Below are 26,457 nucleotides of genomic sequence, written 5' to 3'. Positions count from 1 at the left end.
CCGGCCACGGGGCTCGAACCCAGGACCTTCTTGCTGTGAGGCGACAGCGCTAACCACTACACCACCGTGCCGCCCTGTGGACAATAATATGAGCACTATATTTCTCGATGTGAATTCTCTAAGGCACGCACCCCTGTTGTACAGTCGGGCCTGACGTTCTTGCACCTGTCGTAAATTCTCCTGGGTTAAGTAACTGAGTGTGTCAAGAATATATTGAATTTCATTTTTAACGTATGAAGATCTCTCCTCCCACTTTTCCTGCAGCACATCCAAAATGCTGCGAGGCTTATGCCCATATAATAATTTGAATGGGGAGAATCCCATGGGTGGCACAGTGGTGTAACGGTTAGCGCCATCACCTCACAGCAAGAAAGTTCTAGGTTCGAGCCCAGTGGCTGACAGGGGCCTTTTCGTGTAGAGTTTGATTGTTCTCCCCATGCCTGCATGGGTTTCCTCCGGGTGCTTGTTTCCCCCACAGTCCAAAGACATGCAAGTTAGGCTAATTTGTGGCTCTAAATTGACCGTGTGTGTGAATGGTTGTTTATCTCTATGTGTCAGCCCTGAAATAATCTGGTGTCTTGTCCAGGGTGTACCCCGCCTCTCGCCCAAAGTCAGCTGGGATAGGCTGCAGTTTGCCTGTGACCCTGCACAGGATAAGTGGTTATGGATAATGGATGGAGAACCCTGTGAAGGGACCTCTTGTACTGTGAATAACAGGGGCTTGAGCCAATTATGTGTGTCTTCACTTACAAATCAAGTTTTTAAGAATTTGGATAAACCATTCGACAAAGCTGTCTGTTTGTGGGTGATAAACGCTGGTGCGGATGGATTTAACTCCCAGTAACTCAAAGTTCGCTAAGTATGCGTGACATGAATGTACTGCCTTGGTCAGTCAGGATTTCTTTGGGAATCCCGACTCGAGAGATCATTTTAAACAGTACCTCTGCCACAATGCATGCAGAAATGTTATGCAGCAGGACTGCTTCCGGGTATTGCGTTGCATAGTCCACTAGGGCTAAAATAAAGCGATATCCTTGTGCCAACCGATCGAATGGCCCAACGAGATCCATACCAATTCTTTTGAATGGGGTCTTGATCAGGGGAAGGCACGCAAGGGCTGCTGGATTCACCAGCTGGCATTCGCAGCATGCTGCACACCACCTACAGACATCCCCACAAATCCCTGGCCAATAGAACCGGGCCATTATTCAGGCTATTGTCTTATCCTGACCTAAATGTCTGGCCAAAGGATTAAATTGAGCTGCATGGAATACAAGTTCTCTATGGCTGTTTGGGATTAAAAACTGAGTTATCTTCTCACAGGTCTGAGTGTGCTGCATCACTTGGTATTGGAGCTGATTGACAATATATTATTATTATTATTTGACTAAGGATATATTTGTTTCTTTTTTGTAATGATCGGAACATAATTTATAATTAAATCTTAAGCTTTGGAATACGAGTAAATAATATAAATGTGTTAGATCGGTCTTTTAGTCAACCATTAGGTCATTCGGTCTGCATAATTGGGTGATAGATGTCAGCTGGGGCGCTGCATTGTCTTTGTGTGGGAGGAGTGAAACAGACTATTAACCACTAAGTTATTGAATTTCAAGTCAATTTTGTTTTATTTTTGCTTGAAGTCAACCATGGAGAATTTTTGTGTCTATGTAAATAAATCCCAATCATTTTTTGACTGAGGAAGAATCTCCATGAGTGATATTTTTTAATGATAGTGAGTCATGAACCTCCTCCGCAAAGGCTACAAAATAAGGATCTTTGTGAATGAAGAATAGCCTCAACACTTGGTATAACCTATCTTTAATAATTGTGAAGTATGGGAAGGAGAGTCTTGCATTTGGCTGGAGAGTCTGACCATCGACTACTTTCACTTGGTCAAAAGCATGACACAGTCTCATCTTGTGTTTGTTCTAAAGGGAAATCCTCGGGGGAATCTCAGAGAGAGAGAAGGGGGGGCTGCTCCCCTCTCTCCGTATCGCTCTGACGCGATGCTGACATGGATGACTCTGACACAGCTTCCCCAGACACTGGGATCTTCCTGTGACGCATTACCGCAGGACCTGCCCACGACTCCATGCTCCATTAAACCTTTAAACCCTGGACAATCTGTCCCTAAAATTAGTGAGTGGGCGAGGAGCGGGCTAATTGCTGCCGCTACACTGTTTTATTCCCTGAAATTATAACAAAAATAATCAGTTCAATTTATATTGCGCCTTTCTCACACCCAAGGTCGCTTTTAGTCTGTCTAACGCGACTTCAAAGCTCTGCGAGCATTTGGTCTGGCAAAGATATTAAGCCCAACTGTTTCCCAAAGGCGTGGTTGACCCGCCTCCCTGAAATGCCTCAGTTTGCTACTGGTCGAAGCCAGAAAAGGCTGTGACGAAGCTTAAACCAATCACATCACTCTTTCCTCTGACGTATGTGACGCGACGGAAACTGCTTGAGTAACAGGAAGAAGATAAATACCTCCAGGGCTGCCCTTTGCTCCGTTTTCAATGAGAACTTCCCATTGAATGCTTTCAATACAGCATCTACCGTTGTGTCAAAAGCTTGCCGCTGCTCCATGTTCGTAATGTGAATGAAGCACTTCTGGCATAGATTCTGTAAACGATCTATGGCTTCCGGTCGCAGTTCTACTACGTCACTGCCTTGAACACGCCTCTACCCAGGGCCGTTGGAGATGCTCAAAGTTGATTGGCTCCCGATTTTTTGGGAGCTTGGAAGAGCTGGAGATAGCTTGCCTTGCCAGACTAAGCTCGCAACAGGCCCTTGTGTTGCATCACACTTAGGATGGGCAGGCCCAGGCTAGGTCGCTTTACAATTCGGGAAAGGGGGAAAAAAAAAAAAAGAGTCCACCAAAAGAAGGTCAGAATGTAATTCCAATGGCATAACTACCCACAGTCCCACCAAACCAAAAGGCGCATGAAGATAAATCCCACACCACCTGCACAGCGGCCGTGACGCCACCGGGCAACATTGCTCAGAACAAATCAAATCAAGTTTATTTGTATAGCGCTTTTAACAATAAACATTGTCGCAAAGCAGCTTTACAGAATTTGAACGACTTAAAACATGAGCTAATTTTATCCCTAATCTGTCCCCAATGAGCAAGCCTGTGGCGACGGTGGCAAGGAAAAACTCCCTCAGACGACATGAGGAAGAAACCTCGAGAGGAACCAGACTCAAAAGGGAACCCATCCTCATTTGGGCAACAACAGACAGCCTGACTATAATATTAACAGTTTTAACAGGTATAACCCTCAACTGTCCTCATGGGGCCGTCCTTCACAGGAGCGGTGCGATAAAACTCCGACCAGACACAGGGCACCAGGATGGATCAAGCAGGTCCGAGGGGCAGAAGAGGCCAGCATCTCAATCCCAGGATCAACATGTAACTCAGAGGGACAGATTGGGGGGGGGGAGAGAGAAAGAAAACACATTGTTAGGTATGCCCTAAAAATGACAAGTATTAAATCTGTGTGGTAGGCTCGCAGAGACGAGAGTCTTTACATCAGGCATAACACACAACAATGGCATGTTAATATGGTAAAATATATCATGACTCTGCTCTGGCTGGATGCTTGATTGGGTGATGGGAGCACACTCCTCAGCAATGATGAGATGCAGATGGGACCCTGCCATGGATCCACAAATTGAGCACAGAGGCACCATCACACAGAGTGCTGGTATGTCCCAAACCACCTGCACAGCCACTGTGATGCCACTGGCCAACATTGCTTGGAACACCGCACCAAGCACAGAAGCACCGCCGCAGAGAGTGCTGGACAACCCCAATATTAAAAGAGCAATGAGCTCATTGCAGTCCAAAACGAGGAGCACAAGGTTCACCCACGGCAGACCAAGGCTTGAAGGGAACCGACGCCCAAAACTGGGTCCAGAGCTAGGCCATAACCGGCGGACAAAATATTCAAACAAAAAAAACAAACATCAAACTATACAAGCACAAAAAGAAAAACAAATGGAGGAAAAAAGAAAAATAAAAATCTCCAGTGAGAAGTGGCAGCCAAAATGTCCATAGCGTACTCTCAACCAGAAACGGAAATCGAAAGTGGATGGACACTAGCGGATATTTGTGAACATCGCCGTCCACACACACAACCTTCACAAATCGTGCTCCCCCTAATGCCTCACCTTGAACCAGGCTTTGGTGGATTGAGATCTAATTACAGCCATAATCCATCGTGTGATATGTATCCCCTTGAATACTCACCGGCACGTGATATGCTCTGGCCCGATTGAAGGTGGTCTCTGGCATGTCAGAGAGCTGGACCGTGGCCCCCACCTCCATTGCTTGGCACTGGTCCTGGAAATGTCCAGGCTCCCCGCAGCACCAGCATACCAGCCCAGGTTTCACTTCTGCACCAGTGAATCGGGGATCACTCACCTGAGGGGGAGAAGACACAGACACAGAAGGGGAGTGGGGGGGAGACACCACAGGCTCGGCGAGCTGGCTGTGAGAGGGTCAGCCTCCGTTTCTGTGGTGCAGGGATGGGAAGAGGGGGTAGAGAGAGAGGGAGAGAGAAGAGGCAGAATGTCCGCCTGCCACTGGAAGCACCACCAAATGGTCCTCCGCCAACTCGATCGCATGATCCAGTGATGCCAGGTGGTGGCACTGGACCTACTCTGATGTCCCTTCTGGTAGCCGTGTGATGAACTGCTCCAGTAACACCACATCGATGGTTTCCTCGGCTTCACAGTCTTCTGCCATCAGCCACCATCAGCAGGCATCCCGGAGCTGTTGGCCGGAAGTGAATAGCCGGCCGACTTCCTCCAGTGTCAGCGCATGGAAGCACTGGTGTTGTTGTTCTGGGGTGCGGCCAACACGCTTGCAAGATGGCTCACTTCAAGTTGGCGTAATTGAGCCGACTGTCAACTGCTTCTCTGGTCAGGAGTGACAGAAGACGAGCTACTCACTGCTTGACCGGCCACCCCAATGCCTTTGCAGCTTGCTCAAAGAGCACAAGGAAGGCTTCTGGGTTGTCATGAGGCCCCATCTTAGTGAGGGTGACATGGTGGAGGTTTTCAGATGCAGTGGCTGAGGGCCCTGCCAATGCAAGCAGGTGCTGGAATGCCTATCTTCCTGCTGAGCCTGCAGGAAGGCCTTGAAGTTCTGCTCCTGCTCTTTGTGCAGGGTGGTGTTGGCTCTGTTGGGCAGCGACGATGGCATAGACAAGGTCCTTGAATGGGGAGGACTCCAAGAGAGTCCTGAAACCTTTGGTGTCCCAGGTTTCAGCACCAGTGTTGTATGTCCCTGAGGTTGGGTGGAATACTGAAGCGCAGACAAGCGGAAAAATGATGCTGAATACAGTCTTATTATTTTGACTCTTACTTTTCAGCTTCATGTCAACTTCCACATAAATACATATACACACACCCGCACACACATGCTCTGGTTGGGTAACAGCCACCTCTTCACTCTTCCCCTCCTTTTCACTACTCTGTCATCACTGAAACAGACAGACAGACACACACACACACACACACACCCACACACAAAACATCAACTGACAACAGGTGTGATCACTTTGCCACTCACCTTCCCTGACCCTGCCCTCCATTCACAAACTGACACTTGACCATGCCCCTGCTGCCACATAAGGTTTCCATGATTGGCAAATCTTCACATTCTGTTTTATCTATGTTTTACACAGTGTCCCAACTTTTTTGAAGTTGGAGTTGTAATTTTTCATAATTACTCTCCCAAATCCTTGTATATGCTCTACATATTGTTTAGCATCATCCTCTCACCTTTAATTTCTCAGTGAAATTGTCATCTAATCTGGCGACTTGTCCAAGGTGTATCCCACCTCTCCCCCATAGTCAGCTGGGATAGGGTCCAGCTTGCCTGTGACCCCGCACAGGATAAGCGGTGACGGATAATGGATGGATTGGATCATCTACCTCTTTTCCATTTTTTTCATTACAGTTAGGAGGTGAAGCCAAAGTACAGATTGACATCAAACCACACTGATGAACAAAGTGATTCTGGTTGTCCAAGATGGCAGTCCTTATAACATTTCAGTGTTTAGTTATCTGGTCAAGCTTTGTAGCATCACAAAAGAACTGGTTGTGGTTTCAGGTAGATATTCATGGAAAATGCTGTATTTGGGGTGAAACAGACTTCCATTACTTGTTTGCCAGTGCAAAACGAATAAGTAAAACTAATATGTCAAGCCTGATGAGCTAGAACAGTGTAAATATGTGTTTTGTGCTCTCATGTTTACTGCAGCTTATTTGAACTTAACTGAATAACTGCATCTCTGCAGCAATTCCCGAAAGACACCATCAATGAAGAAGTAATAGAACTGCTTCTCCCGTACTTTGAAATGGCCGACTACAACATCGAGACGGCAAAGCGAGTATGTGGAAATGTGGCAGGCCTCTGCTCCTGGACCAAAGCCATGGCTTCTTTTTTCTCAATTAATAAAGAAGTGCTGCCATTAAAGGTGAGCCAGTGCCCATGTTCCATTTCTTATACTCCTTCACCACAAAACATAGCCATGTAAAAGGAACAGATAACTAAATGTACATGTGCATGCAGTTTGGTCAGTTCTGTACTTTTGGCTCTATGTTGACAGATATCCTCACAGTGCATAATTAAACAAGAAATATACTTTTTTAATAGATTTATGGATGCGTGGTTACCGGAAAATAGTCAACTTTGGAGTGGTAGGTGTTTTCTGGAATCGCATGTCCCACATCCCAGAAAATTTAAACAAGAATTCTGACATTTTTTTCTAGGTTTCACTGCAATATTAAAATCTATTTTGAATAAAAGTAACATGACGACGTGTGTCGGTTTCAGAGCAGTGTTTACACGTTTTCATCTATGTAGTGCTTTTATCAATGAATATAGTCACTCTGCATATTTACAGGAATACAGATGCATATTTAGATCCCTAATGAGCAAGCCAGGAAGACAGTGTTGAGGAAAATCTCAGTGAGACTACATGAGGAAGAAATATTTAGAAAGGTTTTGAAAGGGTACCTGTCCTCTTCTCAGTTATACAAGATATTGGGATTATATATCATTATACAGGCTTTGAGGAGAAAAAGGCAAACAATACTGGGTGTGTTTCCAGGATGTTCAGTATGAGCACAGAACAGTGTTTATGATTACAGCAACTGTTTTTAGGTACAAATCTCCAGTATGCGGGTGAGATTATCTATTTCTATACTGTTATATGATGTCTATCACTCTCTCATGACTTGTTCTCTTTTTTGCCTTCTCTTTCAGGCTAATCTGGCAGTGCAGGAGAACAAGTTAGCCATTGCTAACATGGACCTGCAGAAAGCTCAGGCTGAGCTGGATGAAAAGCAGGCTGAGTTGGATGTGATGCGGGCAGAGTATGAAAAGGCCCTAACAGAGAAACAGGTATTTATCTAATAATAACTTATTTGTAACGTAATGAGGTGACTTTCCCCAAAGTTCTTTGTAATTCCCAGCTGTAATATGTGCTCCCATTGCAAGCTCACATGTCCAGATATGGACGCTGAGCCTCTGCAACGAATGAGAAGCTCTTCATATGTCTCCTCTAATGCACTTTGCAGGGAATGCTTGACTTAAAAAAAAAAAAAATTAGATTTGTTAAATTATATTTTAAAGCTGTGAATTCAAACTTTTTAGCTACTTTTCCAACAAAACAACAACAAACAAATCAACTTTTCTCAGGTGCACATATCCACGTGCCAATATTTCATTAGTATTCATGCATTAAAAAAATGTGTAAATCTCTCCTGAAAAACAAACGTCTTGTTAATGGGACATCTTCACAGCATGTTCTCTTGCAAATTAGATGAGGGTGTTCACAGGGTACAATCTGCTGCATTAGCGTCACATGCATTTGCCGATAATTGTGCTATTAGCAGCCACTGCTTCCCTTGATCTCATAGTGTTGATTAAAACGAAACGTATTTGCATTTCAGGGAGCAGAAGCTGTCTTTTGTGAAAGACACTGAATTTGAAATTGAATCTTCTTTGTGAGCACTGAAGGTGTCCAGATGAACCAAGCTAATTGCTAATTATCGATATCATGCTCATCATTGACAGCAGGTGTTGTTTAGGTGGTTTTCTACTGGAAAAGTCTGGTGTCTTGTGTTTTGTACCGGTGGTTAAAGGGACTGACTGCAAAGTCATCTGAAATTTTAATTAATTAATTTATTTATTTATTTATTTATTTATTATGCATGGCATTTTCCTATGTCTCGCAAGAACAATATCATGCAGACGAGATGTGATCATTTTGATGTGCTGAGGGTCGCTTTTCTCTGTTTTGGGACTGTGTTCCTACCTCTTGAAGTAAATAGTACGGCCCTGTGGAAACAGCTGAACACACGGAGCTTTAACTGATTAGCATAATTATGGAACTGCGGCACACCAAGATGGCGATGCGCAGAAAACATTGTGACTCTGCATCGACCTCAGAGAGTTTTGAGTCGCAGGGATGTAATTTGTGGTTGACATTGGTGAATACATCCGTGAAACAAAAGACGAATATATCTTTTCTCTGTTACTGCTTTTGTGTTATCGTTTCTTCCTCTGCAAGATCAAAACATTAGGTGTATAGGGGCCTTTCATCGACGTCACAGATTTTTGCTTATCACACAGCATCCACCATATTGCTGGGCAAACAAAGAAACATAGACGTGATAGTTAATAATGAAAATTGAGATGAATGCAGTCAGTACAATCACTCTGAAACAATTAAAAATGTATTTTACGACAGCAGATCACGTGACATCCAAAAACTGAAACATGCAGGCATCACAGATCCATATAATTTATGAATGAACCCTTTATTATCACTGTACCAGTGAAATTGACCATCAACCTGTCCTTACAGAGGGGGAACAGGACAGGAAGACAGGGATTAAAGAAAAGGAAACACAATAATAACAACATAAGGAGAGATGAGGAAAAAAAGAACACCCCCCACTATGCTCCTGTCAGGAGTACAGTGTGGGAACATTTAAAAAACCTCTGCACATAAGCACACAATAACACAAGTACACTTTAAAACACGGGACTTGAGGGGGGGAAAGGGGGGAAAGGAGGGGGCAATCAGGGGTGGGGGGGGAGGGGAAGAGGTGGAGGTAACCCAGCGCAAGCAAGCAGCTGTCCGCTCCTGCAGCCATGAAGGCGGTCACGCACCCGCTTGTCACACTGGGGGTGAAAATGGCGACCGCAGAAAGTTGGAGAAGGAATGCGAGGAATGCGAGAGCATCTCCCAGCAGTGACCTTCAGGGGGGAATGTTGTCTCAGCAACGGCCTTAACCGAGGCCGGTGCTGTCTCAGGGAGCCGAATGTCGATAAGATATAAATTGTTTGGTCTTTCCAGACGCAGTCTTTGCACGTCCACACCGCTCATCCATATCTGTCCATTCTGTCCATTCTGTTCAAATCCACAAATGTATTTATTTATTCTGCCCACTGTGCACGCTCTCTCTCTCTCTCTCTCTCTGTGCGCATGCGTGTGTTCACTGCTTCAGATGCACATGTTCACCACTTTAAATGCAGAGGAGGAATTTTGCTGTGCTTGAGTGTACATGTGACAAAAATAAAGGATTCTTCTTTTTCTTAATTTACCCACAAATGTATTTATTCCACTTGAAAAGTGTTTAGCAAACCAGCTACCGGATTTGGGACACTACAACATGCTGAATTATTTAGTATTTGGGACTTCTAAATATATTGGAGATACTAAAGGCATACAAAAGTACAGATGCCTACCAATATTTCGAGGCAGGTTTTGTGCATGCCAGAATGTTATGGGAAATTCCCGATAAAGAAAAATACCTTATTACAAAGGTAAGCTCAAACATGGACTTCTAATCATAATAAACAAGCCAGGGCCTAGAGCTAGCATATTTTATGGGGTTTTAGCCTAGTCTACATTACCAGTACATAACAAATATGCTGCTAGTCTAGCCAAGCATTTGGTCTAATAAAATATATTGTGTCCAAAACCCACATCCAGAGGTACATTTTAATGTTGCACAGAGCTTTCACACTAACCTGATATAAAATGTTATTCACACATGGGAATGCTTTGTTAGTATCCAGTCTTACTGTTTAACTGCAGCTCACCATTTTTTCTCGTCTTTCTGTGTTCGCCAGGAAGTGGTGAAAAGTTAAACCAGGCTTAGCTCCATGGCTATAATTACATCCAAAGGCACTACAGGTCTCTGCCTTTGTTCTTTTAAGATGTAACTTCTATGAGTTTATCTGTAGATGTTTACTGAATTGGGTTTACAATCCCTCGCATAGACTTGTGCCAGTTGTTGTCCAACACAAAGCTCACCCGGCAACATGGCCACATAAACAAATCCGCAGTTACTATAAAGTCATGTGAAAGGCCTTCCCTTCTACCGTGGAGTCGAGCCCATGCATTCTAAGGCCACGATAGCTTAGCACTAGCTAGAATTATTTAGTTATTTGTCCAGAAGAATGACGTCATCTCACCTTGCTCAGTCTTGCAGTTGCACTCACTAGGCAGGCTTTCCTTTTCTGCTGGCTTTTAATCTGTGGTTGGTTGAAGAGAGCAACTGGACTTGCTTGAAGATTCTTGAAAACGTTTTCAAGAATCTTCAAGCAAGTCCAGTTGCTCTCTTCAACCAACCACAGGTTACTATGTACCTGGATGACTGAGATTCGTCACAGATATGTTTCTACGCACTTTGGGATGAGATCCCTTCGACTGGTGGGGGAGTATGAGAGGACTTCCAGAAAACTGGCAGACATCTTAGCCAGAGAGGATCGTTCATTTTTGTCAACCTGGAACGACCATCATTGAACAGAGGTGGGTGTCTATGACATCTTTTATCAGCCACCTACAATGCAGCCATCAGCATTCTGATTCGGATTCTATGATGATCCATGAGAGGATAAATACTGGATACTCCCTTTAGTCAGACAGAACTGAGGAAGCCTTTAGGATGAGAGGCGAAATGTTTTCAAGAATCTTCAAGCAAGTCCAGTTGCTCTCTTCAACCAACCACAGATTACTATGTACCTGGATGACTGAGATTCGTCACAGATATGCTGGCTTTTAGCTGACGAGAGAGCGGAGTCCACCATGTTTGCTCATGCTAACTTGTTTTGGTTAAAAGTAGTCAAACATGCCCCACAATGGTCACGTAATACTGTTGCTCACTTCCTTCAGCAATCTCCAGAATCATAAAATGCGGGATGCATTTTAACTCGGCAAAACATTTTACACATAGGATACACGGTGTGTGTGTGTGCAGCAGCAAAACACCTCGAAACTCCAAAAGAAATAGAACATTTTACCCAGAATTCAACTTTGCAGTCAGAACGTTTAAGAGCGGATGTAGCTTGTGTGTAAGGGACGCTTATGGCCAGAAGTTTAGCATGTAAGGAATAAAACCATGATGAGCTGAGCCTTTGTAAGAAAAGAATCAATAGCTGGGTTTCCATTGTAGTTTTGCACAAAAGAGAAGCAATATTTTAATTGTTATGACAAAACACAACTGTGAATCATCTGTTTCTACTGAGTGATGTGTAATTAAAGCTGGGTTTAAAGAGGGGGAAGTCATGGCTTCATGGTTAGAGAAGCAGCTTTGGGACCAAACGGTTACTGGTTCAATTCCCTGGACCAGCAGGAATGGCTGAATTGCCCTAACCCCCAAACGCTCCCCATTTAGCATCTGCTAAATGCATGTAATGTCAACAACAATCGATCTTACAGAGCACTCTTTTTTCAGAAAGGTAGCATTTCCATTTGTTCTTCATGTCATGTGACTTTAATGTGAAAAATGTGTTTCCATTTCAATATTGCTTATCAAATCATCTGAAAAATCACCTCATGCGAGCGTAATTTTTTGTGATATTTGAGGGGTTTTTTTCGAGATTCACATTTCCATTACTCAATTTTAGTTTGCAGTTTCAAATAGTACATTATAAGCAGGTTAATGGAAACATGGCTAATGACATATTTAATGCATGAATATAAACCTGTGATTTTCCTTGAAACTGGGACTACCTTTACATCTGCTGTAATAGAAAATTAACCAACATCTTTTGACCAATCAGATTTGAGAACTTTGAAATTATCACACACTTGCCTCAAGCCATGTTGGGAGTGTGGATGAAACTGTGTAGAGGTTGGATTTGTATGTTAAAAGTAGTTTGAATTCTGATATACCTCCTTATATTTTATAAAGCAGTCGATATTTATCTACAAATAGTGTTCCTGGACCAGTGATATCTTTTGATGTTAGATTGTAATGATTTATGTACACAAAGCTAAACTGATCACTTGAAGTAATTATCTTAGCAAATGCTTTAAAATGTTATAGTCTGTCTACCAAACAAATCTGTTTTTTTAACTCGTAGACTTTGCTGGAGGATGCAGAACGTTGTAGACACAAGATGCAGACGGCTTCGAGCCTGATCAGTGGCCTGGCTGGTGAAAAAGCGCGCTGGACTGAACAGAGCAAAGAATTTGCTGCTCAGACGAAGAGACTCGTCGGTGTGTTTTTTATGTAGCAGAAGTTCACTCAATTGTCAAATTTGTAGCAGGAGACTGGAAGCTCAACAAAGTGTCTGAGGTCTAATTGGAGTTGTGCTCAGATTTGTTACTAGCAATGAATTTCAAGTCCATTCAACATCTTAAAAAATAAGAAAAATATTTGTCGGTTGGATGAACCTTTTCTGTGCACAGCTTGCATGTTCGCCTCATACTGTACCTGTGTGAGTGTCCTCTGGGTGCACCAGTTTCCTCCCATAGTCCAAAGACATGCAGATGAGGTCAACTGGCTATTCTAAATAGTCCCCAAGCACAACTACAGTACGTCGTCACTTGTTTATCGCAATGCGTTATGGAGGATAACCGGGGTCAATACACTGCAAAAATTTGAAAACTGAATTTGAGGAGAAAATTACTTAATACGAGTGAAGTTATCTTGCTGCATGGACAGATCATTTTACTTGACAAGACATCTTGGAATAAGTTGGTTGCAATCTAGGACTAGGTTTAATAATCTCAGAATTGGTGTTTTTTATTCTTCTAATAGGAAATGCTAGATTGTTTCAACTATTTTCAAGGTATTTTCACTTGCTAAGATATCCTTTTTTGCAGTAAATATAGCAGATCTTAGATTAATTTTATGTGAGAGCGATGAGAGAGGAGCAATTTTGCCGTGCTCTGTCATGGAAGACAATGAAATTGGTGATTTAAAGAGGTGGATAACATGTCGAGGGTTTACAGCAGGAAAATCGGAATCTAAATCAAGCTTGGTGAGAAGGTAAGACATAAGTGACAAGAATTCATACAACCTAGAGATTGACCAAGTCTACCATACTGTACAACAACATCAAATCTCAGAAAGTCTTATCAAAACATTTATAAATGAGTGATTAGTTAAATAAAACTTGATATCAGGAAACATTACCAAAAAAAAAAAAATCTTTGGAAACCCACTGATCTGCCATGTCATGTTCTGTATAAATGCATTTACTTCAATAAATGCCACTAGTAAGGCACACTGAACATTTATACATACCCGAAAGAGAACCCTTCATGGTTTGGGAGTTTTATCAGTCCGACAGGCTCGTTCAGCTGCCAAGTGCTTTAGTAGGTTGAGAGACAAAGGCCGAAGAATGCTTCTTTGTTTTACAGGCTTTGCAATATCGCTAGTTTCAGACGATGAATAGTGTCGATTGTTATAATCATCTATAACCGAAGGCAATTCCGCAGACCATGGAAATATCGCTGGGTCACAGTTTAAATACGTCTTTTTCCCACCAGAGAAAAGTAAGCTACAAACACTTGTCCATTTTGATTCAGTTCATAGGTTTTCATTGCAGATTAAATTTATCAATTTCTTTCTTCTCTTCTTCTTGACTGGCATCTGATAAAAGCTCAAATTAGGTATTCTCTTTGTTGTGGAGACACAGTTAGGCACACAGCAATTCACTTAATGGTGAATGGCATGTTTAAAACTGGTTAGACAGAACAATGCAGTGTTTAACAAAGGTGAAAATAAGCAATACAGTGGAGCTGACCCCGGGTATCGCCCATAATGCATTGCAGTAAACAAGCGATGACATAGTCATGGGTTAGGGTTATTGCCCAAAGGCGTGAATGTGAGTGTGAATGGCTGTCTGTCTCTCTTTGTTAGCCCTGCAATAGACTGATGACCTGTCCAGGGTGTACCCCCTGGTGGACAGGATGAATGAATGGATACACGAGGCCCAGTATGAGTAACCTTCCTTTTGAAGGGTGTCAATAATTTTTTAATTGATTGTTTTATGTTGTTGCAGTAAAGCAAATCATGAACAAATATGATATTCAGATACAATATATTATTCTGTTTTAATTAATTTAATGTTAAGAAATAAGTATCAGCCAGGGGCGGCACGGTGGTGTAGTGGTTAGCGCTGTTGCCTCACAGCAAGAAGGTCCTGGGTTCGAGCCCCGGGGCCGGCGAGGGCCTTTCTGTGTGGAGTTTGCATGTTCTCCCCGTGTCCGCGTGGGTTTCCTCCGGGTGCTCCGGTTTCCCCCACAGTCCAAAGACATGCAGGTTAGGTTAACTGGTGACTCTAAATTGACTGTAGGTGTGAGTGTGAATGGTTGTCTGTGTCTATGTGTCAGCCCTGTGATGACCTGGCGACTTGTCCAGGGTGTACCCCGCCTTTCGCCCGTAGTCAGCTGGGATAGGCTCCAGCTTGCCTGCGACCCTGTAGAAGGATAAAGCGGCTAGAGATAATGAGATGAGATGAGTATCAGCCAAGTTAAATTTTTAAAACTGATGAAATCAGCATAGTTCCTGTTTTTCAAACTCAGATTTTTGTGTGTATTTTGTTTTCATCAGGAGATGTTTTACTGGCCACAGCCTTCCTCTCCTACTCTGGCCCATTTAATCAGGAGTTTCGTAACCTCCTACTGGGTGAGTGGCAAAGAGAGATGAGGACACGGCACATTCCCTTTGGCACTAACCTGAACCTGACTGAGATGCTGATCGACGCACCAACTGTCAGTGAGTGGAACCTGCAGGGCCTCCCTAATGATGATCTGTCCATCCAGAATGGCATAATCGTGGCTAAAGCAGCACGATTTCCACTGCTTATCGACCCACAGACACAGGGCAAGACCTGGATCAAGAATAAAGAGTCCAAGAATGAACTTCAGGTGAGGGAAAGGACAATTCATCCCAAGTTAACCTGACATTGAAATGGAATTTCTGCCTTATTCAAGTTTCAATCAGACTTTCTTCACACACTATGATTTTCTTCATACTCATTGGATAAATGACAGTCAGTCTGAAATTTTCAAGTGTGTTCATGGCGTATCTGATTTAAACTTAGACACCCACAATACTCCAGAAAAAGCAAAGCTCACAGAGAGGTGAAAATAACAAAATGCCTACTAAGCTGTGCTCTAGCACCTCCTATCAGTGTGTGCTAAATCTTCCAGGAATGCATCTCAGCCCCTGCAGAGCATCACCATACCATACCATACCATACCATAGACACCCACAAACTCTTCTTACTTTTATGAAGCTCTCCTAAGATATTAGCACTTTTTCAACTGAACTGGATTTCCATGAGTACCACGTTTCTTGCTCTTGTGACTGATTTATGCATAAATTTGTATATAGCTTGATTATCAATTTCTGAAAGTTACTTGGATGATGCAAATGATTCCTGCTAATGGATGGTTGTTCCATCTGCTAAAACATCTTATGCTTCACATCTTATACTTGTGTAATGGTCATGTGAGAGAATTCACCAACACCCCAGGTGACAAACTAAAGCAAGCAAGAGTTTACTAAAACTAGTTAAAGTCCTCCAGGCTATTACTTTATGACACATTGCATAGCCAAAGCCACCTAGCTGTTCCCTCCTTACATTTGTTTTATGGAGGGACTTTGGTATAGCTTGGTGTACAATACATGCCCACTTCCTGTTTAAAAAGAAATCAACTAAAATGAAAGATGACTAGTGTTTAAGATTTATTGTGCTTTGAACCATAGCTAACTCAAAGCTTTTCAAGGGTTTTCTTTCCTCTAATAAACATCATTCATCATTTTCAAGGGTCTCTTGCATTCCCAAAGGTCTTCTTTCACTTGGCCACTTTCAGAGCTTGTCTTTGAATAGTCGAGAGCCCTTGCATACAGTAAATACAGCCTATCCTTCCTCATCTCTGGTAATGGCTTCTTCTGAGTGAAAGTACTTAAGCTGAGTGTGTGTTGTCACAGATCACGTCATTGAATCACAAGTACTTCAGGAATCACCTGGAGGACAGCCTATCTCTGGGGCGCCCCCTGCTGATAGAGGACGTGGGTGAAGAGCTCGACCCTGCTCTGGACAATGTACTGGAGAAGAACTTCATTAAGACAGGCACTACATACAAGGTATTACACTAGTAAATGTAGTGTATAACACTACAGTTCATTTATTCAGTTAAAATAGACCAATATGATCACACTTCAGTAGCCTTCAGTATGTTACTGAAACAATTTAAAAATACAGTTGTCTTTGACTAACCAAATGTAAAAATATTCTATTCTTATACCATAACGTTAACAGTATATCTTTTCCTGGTTTAAGTAATAAAACACCATTTTGTTACACCACATTTTTATTGCAGTAACAGGACTTTCAGAACAAACGTTGTAAAACGTTATAAGAAATGTGGCTGTGTCTAAAATGAAAATAGGCAATTTTGCATAGCTGTGGTGTTGAATCTAGCTGAACTGATAAGTATATTGTCAGGGTATTGTCAGCACAGAAGTGAAACCAAAATTATTTTCATGTCCGAGTGGATAGATTGGATCGGAGAACAAAAGATGGCTTCAAAGAGAACTTGGTGTGATGCCACATTGCAGAAGCAAATCTGTGATGGACAGAATTTGTCATCAGGGTTAATCCTAATTAAGGAATATTTAAATAAATGCATGTAATATAGACAAAGATATGCACTGAGGTGGACAAATCGGTAACTCGTACTCAGGACCAGCAGACATATAAGTATCCTGCTACCACAATTTAAATCACCTTGTGATTTAAACTTATTTTGATGAAATAAAGTCACCAGCCAGACTTGGAAAAACATCTTTTACATGTGATCTTTAAATATTGTTCATTTTCCTTCGTTTGTATTAATGCACTTACTAGCGAACTAGCTCACCATAGAATACTTTTCGGTACCACTTTTTCGCCTTGTCAGTTATGTTTCCAAGCAACAACAATATAGGACTGGACATCACATTGGATATTTTACTTGCACAATGGGCTAGCTAATGGACTTGTGACTTGCCAATGCATAAACATAAGAAATACTGCCAGCTTGGTCTCTCTGCCCTGGTAGTTATACACAATATACATAAAGCCAACCACCAAATCTTTAAACTGCTGCTCACAATGGTTTATGGTTATTTAGCACAAAAGTCTTAGAGCACAAATCTAAATTCTTTTAGCACAAGTTCTAAAGTCTCTTAGCACAAGATCCAAGAACACTTAATCTTTATGATGAATACTTGCTGATCATGTTTAAAGATGTTTAATAACGTATTTTAGCGGTTGATGGCATTGAACAAAAAAAAGAAATATTGAAATCAAATGTAAACATGCCGCAACAAAGTGAATTTCCCTATAAACTAGCCACAGCTTCGAGACTTGTCTTGATCAAACAATCCTTACATCTTAGCGTAATCTCTTCATCTTCTTCTTGCTTCACGATTGCTGTATTATAAACAATTGATATATTAATTTTGGTTGTTTGGTCATTCCTGAATGTTTATATTGTACTTTTATTTAACTGCCATTCATTCTAGGATACTTTAGTGGAAGTTTCTTTGAAATTGGTCTTTTTCAGTTAAAGACTTTGTAGCTTTATTATTCAAATACATATGAAAGCAGTAATATGTGATATCAAATGGACTTTTAATAATTTAAGTAAGTTTTTAGGAATAGATTCCGCTCTTAGTTGGCAAAGCACATGTTGTCAAGCAGGGCAAGAGACCTAATCCCCCGGTTAATTAATTCGGCAAATGCGTAATTACTGACAATCAATTGAATTTGTGATATGATCAGAAGTGACTGAAGGTACCCACAATTCAAGGTTTGTTATGGCTTAACTATAAATATCCAAAGACACCAAAGAATCGGATTTTCAGTCCACGTTTCAGGGATCAACAACTGATCCTTAACATGCACAGCAGTAGAAAGTCTGGCTTCCAGTCCCTAAGCAATCATAATAAACCCCTTCCTATATCAAGATGAGTATTTTTTTCGATTTTTGTGACCATAATCCAGAGTTGTGCAAAAGAGCACAGAGTTGTGCGAAGAGACTTTAGAACTTGTGCTAAAAGACTTTTGTGCTAAATAACTGGATACCCTCACAATTAGGCAAGTAATAGGACAGGTTAAAAGCACAAACAGGAATTTTACTTCCATTTTCTGCATATGTGGGCCATGATTGCTTAATATTAGCCTGATTAACAAGAAAGCGAAGTAGGCAGTATTGTTCAAATAATGTGCAAACAAGGACAAATGTGTGAATGTTTAAACAGCTGTGCTACTTGGGATCACTTCTACTACCATTTCTTTTTGAAACGTGAAAAGCTGGCTACAAGTAAAATACTAATGGTCATGGAAGGCTAACGAGACAACTGAAGGAGCCATTATTGACTTTTTGTCAACTAACATACAGAACTAAATAGTTTTAATAAAAAAAAAAAAAGTTGGTAAACCTCAAGCAGCCTGGTGTAGTGGTTAGCACTGTTGCCCTACAGTAAGAAGGTTCTGGGTTCGAGCCCAGCAGCCAACAGGGGCCTTTCTGTGTGGAGTTTGTATGTTCTCCCTGTGTCTGCATGGGTTTCCTCCGGGTGCTCCAGTTTCCCTCACAGTACAAAGACATAGGTGAGGCTAATTGGTGACTCTAAATTGACCGTAGGTGTGAATGTGAGTGTGAATGGTTGTTTGTCTCTGTGTGTCAGCACTGCGATGACCTGGCGACTTGTCCAGGGTGTACCCCACCTCTTGCCCATAGTCAGCTGGGATAGACTCCAGCTTGCCTGCAACCCTGCACAGGATAAGCGGTGACAGATAATGGATGGATAGAGTCTTCTTCTTTTGGCTGCTCCCGATTAGGGGTTGCCACAGTGGATCTTTCATCTCCATTGCTCCCTGTCTTCCGCATCCTTCTCTACCATACCTGCCACTTTCATGTCCTCTCTCACCATATCCATGTATCTCCTCTTTGGCCTTCCTCATTTTCGTGTGCCTGGCAGTTCCATCCTCAACATTCTCCTTCCAACATGCTCTGCATCTCTTCTCAGGATGTGCCCATACCATCTCAGTCTCATCTCTCTTAGCTTAATTCCCAAGCTCTACACATGTGCTGTCCCTCTGATGTGCTCATTCCTGAACCTGTCCAACCTTGTCACGCCCATCGCAAACCTTAACATCCTCAACTCTGCCACCTCCAACTTTGCCTCCTGTCTCTTCGTTAAGGGTACGGTCTCCAATCCATGCATCATAGCTGGTCTCACTACTGTCTTATACATCTTACCTTTCACTTTTGCTGGGACTTTCCTATCACAAATGACTCCCAAAATCCTTCTCCAACTGCTCCACCCTGCCTGCACTCTCTTTCTCACCTCACTATCGCAGCCCCCATTTTCCTGCACAGTTGACCCCAGGTATTTGAATTCACCAAATTTCTTTATGTCTACTTCTTGCATCTTCACTACACTCTCATCCCCATTCTCATTGATGCACATGTATTCTGTTTTGCGACCGCTCACTTTCATTCCTCTTCGTTCCAATTCTTCTGTCTCTCCAAACCCAACTCAACCTCCTTTCTACTTTCACCACATATCACAATATCATCTGCAAACATCATGTTCCATGGTGACTCTTGCCTCACTTCGTCCATTAAGCTATCCATCACTATGGCAAACAAGAAGGCACTCAAAGCAGATCCTTGATGGAGTCCCACCTTCACCTTGAACCATTCAGTCGTTCCAACTGCACACCTCACTGCTGTTTCACTGTTCTCAATCATGTCTTGCACCACTCTAATATACTTCTCATTCACTCCACACTTTCTCATACAATATCATAACTTCTCTCTCGGCACTCTATCGTATGCCTTCTCCAGGTCTACAAACACAAAATGTAGCTTTCTCTGGCCTTCCCTGTACTTCTCCATTAACATTCTTAAAGCAAAAATTGCATCCGATGTGCTCTTCCTTGGCATAAACCCGTACTGCTGTTCACAGATTGCTACCTCTCTTCTCAATCTCACCTCCAATACCCTTTCCCATAACTTCATGGTGTGGCTCATCAATTTTATCCCTCTGTAATTACTGCAGCTCTGTACATCTCCCTTATTCTTGTATCTTGGGACTAGCACACACTTCCTCCATTCATTTGGCATTTTCTCATTCTCTAGGATCTGATTAAACAATCTCGTTAGGAACTCCACAGCCGTCTGACCCAAACATCTCCAGGCCTCAATCGGGATACCATCTGGTCCGACTGCTTTCCCAGTCTTCATTCTTTTCATGGCTGCCCTCACCTCATCCTGACTAACCAGCTCTGCTTCCTGATTTGCTGTCTCCAACAAATCTGACCTTTTCTCTCTTGGATTCTCCTCATTTAATAAATCCTCAAAGTACTCTTTCCACCTTCTTAATGCACTCTCTTTGCTTGTCAGCACATTTCCATTTACATCTTTCATCACTGTTACCTGCTGTACATCCCTCACTTCCCCATTTCTCTGCCTAGCTAGTCTGTACAGGTCTTTCTCTCCTTCTTTGGTCTCCAGTCTTTCATACAACTCCTGTTATGCATCCGCTTTCGCCTTCGCCACTGCTCTTTTTGCCTTCTGTCTCATCTCTCTGTATAACCACCTGCTTTCCTCATCTCTCTGATCGTCCCAATTCTTCTTTGCTAGCCTCTTCTCTTTTATAATTTCCTGCACTTCTTTATTCCACCACCATGTCTCCTTGTCTTCCTTCCTCCTTCCCGATGACCACCCTAGCACCTTCCTTGCTGCCTCTCTTACTAGTATAGCAGTAGTACTCCAATCTTCTGGCAGACTTCCATTTCCACTCAATGCTCGTCTCATTTCTTCCTTAAACTCCTTCTGATGTTCAATCTCTTTTAGTTTCCACCACTTAATCTTCGGCTCCACTAGTTCACACTTCCTCTTTTTCACTTTCAAGCTCATCCTGCACACGACCACTCGATGTTGTCTAGCTACACTCTCCCCTGCCATCACTTTACAGTCTCCAATCTCCTTCAGGTTACCCCTTCTGCAGAGTATGTAGTCCACCTGTGTAGATCTTCCTCCACTCTTAAACATCACCCGGTGCTGCTCTTTGTTCTCAAAGTCTGTATTGATGATTGCCAAATTCATCCTCTTTGAAAAATCAACCACCATTTGCCCTTCCACATTTCTCTGTCTTACATGGATAGATGGATGGATAGAGTAAACCGCTATAATTTCAGATTTGTGTTATAGCACCAGCAGAGACTGACTGCATCTTTGCCATGCTCACATTTTTTTTTTAACAGCATCTATTTGTGGAGTGTGAAATTACACATCAGCACATTTGAGCAATCAGAAATGCAAATGTGGAAAAATATGGGCTGTGGATCAACAGGAAAGGAAATAAAAGAGAGAAGAAAAGCTCCAAAAAAAGATGAGCGAATGAAACAAGCAAGCAGTGGCAAACCAGTTCTCCCAGGCCACCTCATGATCAGATCTCTCAGTTCGGTGTGTTGGAGCTGGAAATAACAAGCCAACGACCCCATCCAGAGTTCTGGCAGGTTTTGCAGCTCTATTAATGTGGAGGCTGAATTGCAGCTCTATTAATGTGCTCTCCAGCTTTAATAACAGATCCACAGATGAGAAGATGGCTCAGTTTTTGCACCGTCACACCATGTTTTCTTCAGTCTACATGTCATAACAAGCTATTTATGTTTTCCAGATGAGACACCATTGCCATCCACAGCTTTTTTCTTTTATTTGTTTCAGATGTATGATTTCCATTTGTGCTAAGAACAGATAAAAAGAGATAACAGAAGATCCACTTGTATTTCTACCAAGAATGAATTATTTAAATTGAGGCAGTTCTGCCTTTTTATGAATATCATTGATTAAATTAATTCAGTCATGCATGGGTAATGAGTTTCCCCTGCTTTGTTTTAAAAGGTAAAAGTCGGCGATAAAGAGGTGGACGTAATGAAGGGGTTCCAACTTTACATGACCACCAAGTTGCCAAATCCAGCATACACTCCAGAGATCAGCGCCCGCACAGCAATCATTGACTTCACAGTCACTATTCGAGGTTTGGAGGAGCAACTGCTCGGCCGTGTCATCCTCACAGAGAAACAGGTTAAGTTAATTTGTTGATACACATTACATCTGGCATCTTTGTATTTTCAGATACATGTTGGGTCTATAGAAACAAAACCTTTTCAGGAGAGGATAAGAGTAGAAACTGTAGCATCTTTACAGGTTTAAATCGGAAAAAAAAATTTGTTCTAAAGCAGGGCTTTTCAAAGTGTGGGGCGCGCCTCCCCTGGGGTGTGCCAGAGTTCTTCGGGGGGGGCGCAACGTGAGGAAAAATAAACCAGAATAAGTTACTATTGCGGACATTTAGCGAACTACAGCTAGCCTTTACCAGAGACAAAATGGATCGATTTTTAGTACTTAAAGCTACAGTGAGTGAGGAGACAGAGTCTGGGCCAAGCAAAAAAACAGAGCCTCCAGGATGTTGTGATTTGCAACTTCAACGCAAATTCAACCAATCCCCGCAAATTCAGGGCGGTACTGCAATTATATCCAATCGCCACAACTTTCCCGCAAATTTGACCAATCGTTGGCGTCATCTTGAGGTGACGTCGACAAACTACCTTCCGCCTTACTTCTGTGTATACATTCAAGAGAAGCAGCATGCGCGCAGTGTTGCCAGATTGGGCGGTTTCAAGTGCATTTTGGCAGGTTTTGAACATATTTTGGACTGGAAAACGTCAGCAGTATCTGGCAACACTGCATGTGCGAGTCAGTGTTTATGTAGGCTTAAATTCTGTTACTGAAAGTGTGTTATGTTTACAGTGAAGGACTGTGTGCACTTTACATTACTTTTTTACTTAATACAAGAAATTAATGGATGCCAACATTTTTGCCAAAATGGTATTTTATTTTCCATTGTTTAGGCAGCTTCAGCATCATACTGTGAGATTCTGTTCAAATTGTTTTTTTTTCTTCTATGAAGCCTGAGCCATTTATTTTATTAGTTTATAATTATTGTTTAATTTAGTCTTCAGGAGAGACTGCCTGCACACAGTACTAGTATTAATAGTTTTTTTTTTCTTACATGAAAGCTGAGGCATTTATATTATATTTTAAGGTAACTTCATGTTGTGCTGTGAGGTTCTATGCACTTTAACTTTTGAACCAACAGGTGCATTTGGATAAGTAAAGCCTATTTTTCTGCATTTTTGTAGTCCTGGTAATCTTTTATATTGGTAAAGATGTTTATAGGACCATTTCTCAGTGTCTTTGTTTTTTTTTAATCAATAGTTTTTCAGTAATAACTTAATATTTAACATACCTGTATCACTCAATTTTAATCACAAAAAGAGAAAATTGCAACAATTTCTCGCAACTTTCACTTCCTCCCGCAATGTAATCGCAACAAAAACCTAAAAAACACCGCAACTTTCATCGCAATTTTTTGGAAAACCCCCGCAACATCAGACATTTTAGCCCACAACAATCACAAAAAAGGCCCGCAAAATCCTGGGGGGACTGAAAAAAGAAGGAAGTATGACCACGATTATTTAAAGTTTGGATTTTCATGGACTGGATCTGAAGATGCTCCACTGCCACAGTGTGGTGTCTGCCAAGAGGTGCTAGCTAACGATGCTATGAGATGTTTAAAATGTGTAAAACAAGATGTTTTAAAAAGCACAGATGTTTAAAATGTGAAAAAGAAAAAAAGAAAAATGTGTACAACAACCATTTTTTAAAAATACGAATGGAACAACAACAAAAATTGTAAGGGGGGGGGGGGGGGCGCTGTTGTTTATTTGCTGTCCGAGGGGGGGCTGACTCTCCCACACTTTGAAAACCCCTGTCCTAAAGTATTTCCCACGTTGCACACCTAACTGACTGTTGCAAAGTGCTAACAATGGAGACTCCTCCAGTCTGTGATTATTTGCAAATCATGGAAACTCTATATTCCACTGAAAATATTACAAAGACAACATATCACATGTTGAAACTGAGAATTATTTATTTATTTATTTATTTATTTTAAATATATGCTATTTTGAACTTCATGCCAGCAACACATTTCAAAAAAGTTGGGACGGGGCAACAAAAGACTAGAAAAGTTGTGTAATGCTTTAAAAAAAATAGGTTAATTGGCAAGAGGTTAGTAACATGAGTATAAAAAGAGTATTCCAGAGAGTCTGAGTCTCTCAGAAGTCAAGATGGGGAGGGGTTCATCACTCTGTGAAAGACCGCATGGGAAAATAGCACAACAATTTTAGAATAACGCTCCTTAATGTAAAATTGCAAAGAATTTGGAGATCACATCTTCTATGGTACATTATATCATCAAAAGATTCAGAGAATCTGGAGAAATTTCTGTATGCAAGAGACAAGGCTGAATCTTTGGGCCCCCAGGCACCACTGCATTAAAAGCAGACATGATTCTGTAATGGAAATTACTGCCTGGGCTCAGGAACACTTCCAAAAACCATTGTCTGTGAACACAGTTCATCACTGCATCCACAAATACAAGTTAAAACCAGATATAAACAATATCCAGAAACACCTGGCTGCCATCTCTGGGCCCGAGCTCATTTATGATGGACAGGGGCTAAGGGGAAAATGGTTCTGTGGGTCTGATGAATCAAAATTTGATATTTGTTTTGTAAATCATGGACCCCATGTCCTCTGGGCTAAAAAGGAGAGGGACCATTCAGCTCATCAGCACACAGTTCAAAAGCCAGCATCTGTGACAGTATCGGGGTGCATTAGTTCACATAGCATGGGTAGCTTGCCCATCTGGGAAGGCACCATTAATGCTGAACGATACAGGTTTTGGAGCAACATGCTGCCATTCAGATGATGTCTTTTTTCAGGGAAGGCCTTCCTTCTTTCAGCAAGACAATGCCAAACTGTATTCTGCACATATTACAACTACAAGAGTCCGGATGCTAAACTAGCCTGCCTGCAGTCCAGATCTGTCTCCCATTGAAAACAGTTGTTGTATTCTGAATCACAAAATGTGACAAAGGAGACTTCAAACTGTTGAGCAGATGAAATCCTATATCAGGCAACAATGGGACAACATTTCACTTTCAGAACGACAGCAATTGGTCACCTCAGTTCTCAAATGTTGACAGAGTGTTGTTAAAAGAAGAGGTGATACAACACAGTGGTAAATATGCTGCTTTCTCAACTTTTTTAAAACTTGTTGCCGGCATCAAATGCAAAATGACCATATCCATATCTACACTGCATTGGCTCCCAATCAAATTTCGTATTGATGATAAAATACTACTATTGACCTTTTAAAGCACTGAATGGTCTCGCACCACAGATGCCTGAGCGAACTTCTGGTCCTTTATGAGCCTTTTCTTACAAAACCCCACAGTTATGGAACAGCCTTCCAAGTAGTGTTCGGGAATCAGACACAGTCTCAGCGTTTAAGTCTAGGCTGAAAACATATCTGTTAAAACTGTTAAAGTTATAATCATGTTGTCTGTTGTTGCCCAAATGAGGATGGGTTCCCTTTTGAGTCTGGTTCCTCTCGAGGTTTCTTCCTCATGTCGTCTGAGGGAGTTTTTCCTTGCTACCATTGCAACAGGCTTGCTCATTGGGGATAGATTAGGGATAAAATTGGCTCATGTCTTGGGTCATTCAGATTCTGTAAAGCTGCTTTGGGACAATGCCTATTGTTAAAAGCGCTATACAAATAAACTTGACATATATTTTCCAAAAAAAAAATCCAATACAATTTCTCATTTTCAACATTTGATATGTTGTCTTTGTACCATTTTCAATAAAATATAGGGTTTCCATGATTTTGCAAATGATCACATTCTGTTTTTATTTCACATACTGTCCTGGTAGGGTTTTGCTAGGATTTGAACCTGGGTCACTGGTGTGATAATCCAGCAAACCCCCATTAAGCCACCAGGGGAATGACTCAAGTGCAGAGGCGTGAGGCGGAAGTAGAAAAGTATCAAAAGGTTTATTTACAATATTTACAGTCCAACAGAAATAATCCAAAACGCTCAGAAGATGAAGGGAAAAATAAGAAATATCCAAAAGTCCAAAGTAAATACAAAAGCCAAAAAAACAGAAAAGAAAAGGCAAAAATACCAACGCTCAGAAGATCCAAAAAACAGTAAATACT

General features: G+C 41.8%; 1 protein-coding gene across 1 annotated transcript in view; it reads left to right on the top strand.

The window, feature by feature from the left end:
- LOC132886518 (dynein axonemal heavy chain 5-like) overlaps nucleotides 1-26,457 on the top strand; it is a 310,505-nt gene that overhangs the window by 242,479 nt on the left and 41,569 nt on the right. The window contains exons 61-66 of the mRNA XM_060921229.1: nucleotides 6,309-6,488; nucleotides 7,280-7,417; nucleotides 12,398-12,533; nucleotides 14,878-15,194; nucleotides 16,264-16,419; nucleotides 22,233-22,415. Of these exons, the coding sequence (XP_060777212.1) occupies nucleotides 6,309-6,488; nucleotides 7,280-7,417; nucleotides 12,398-12,533; nucleotides 14,878-15,194; nucleotides 16,264-16,419; nucleotides 22,233-22,415 (1,110 nt within the window). The remainder of the gene's footprint in view (nucleotides 1-6,308; nucleotides 6,489-7,279; nucleotides 7,418-12,397; nucleotides 12,534-14,877; nucleotides 15,195-16,263; nucleotides 16,420-22,232; nucleotides 22,416-26,457) is intronic.

The sequence above is a fragment of the Neoarius graeffei genome, chromosome 5 (assembly GCF_027579695.1).
Source record: "Neoarius graeffei isolate fNeoGra1 chromosome 5, fNeoGra1.pri, whole genome shotgun sequence".
NCBI classification, from domain to species: Eukaryota; Metazoa; Chordata; class Actinopteri; order Siluriformes; family Ariidae; genus Neoarius; species Neoarius graeffei.
The sequence above is the reverse complement of the archived record's forward strand: the minus strand, read 5'-3'. Positions and strand labels throughout refer to the sequence as shown.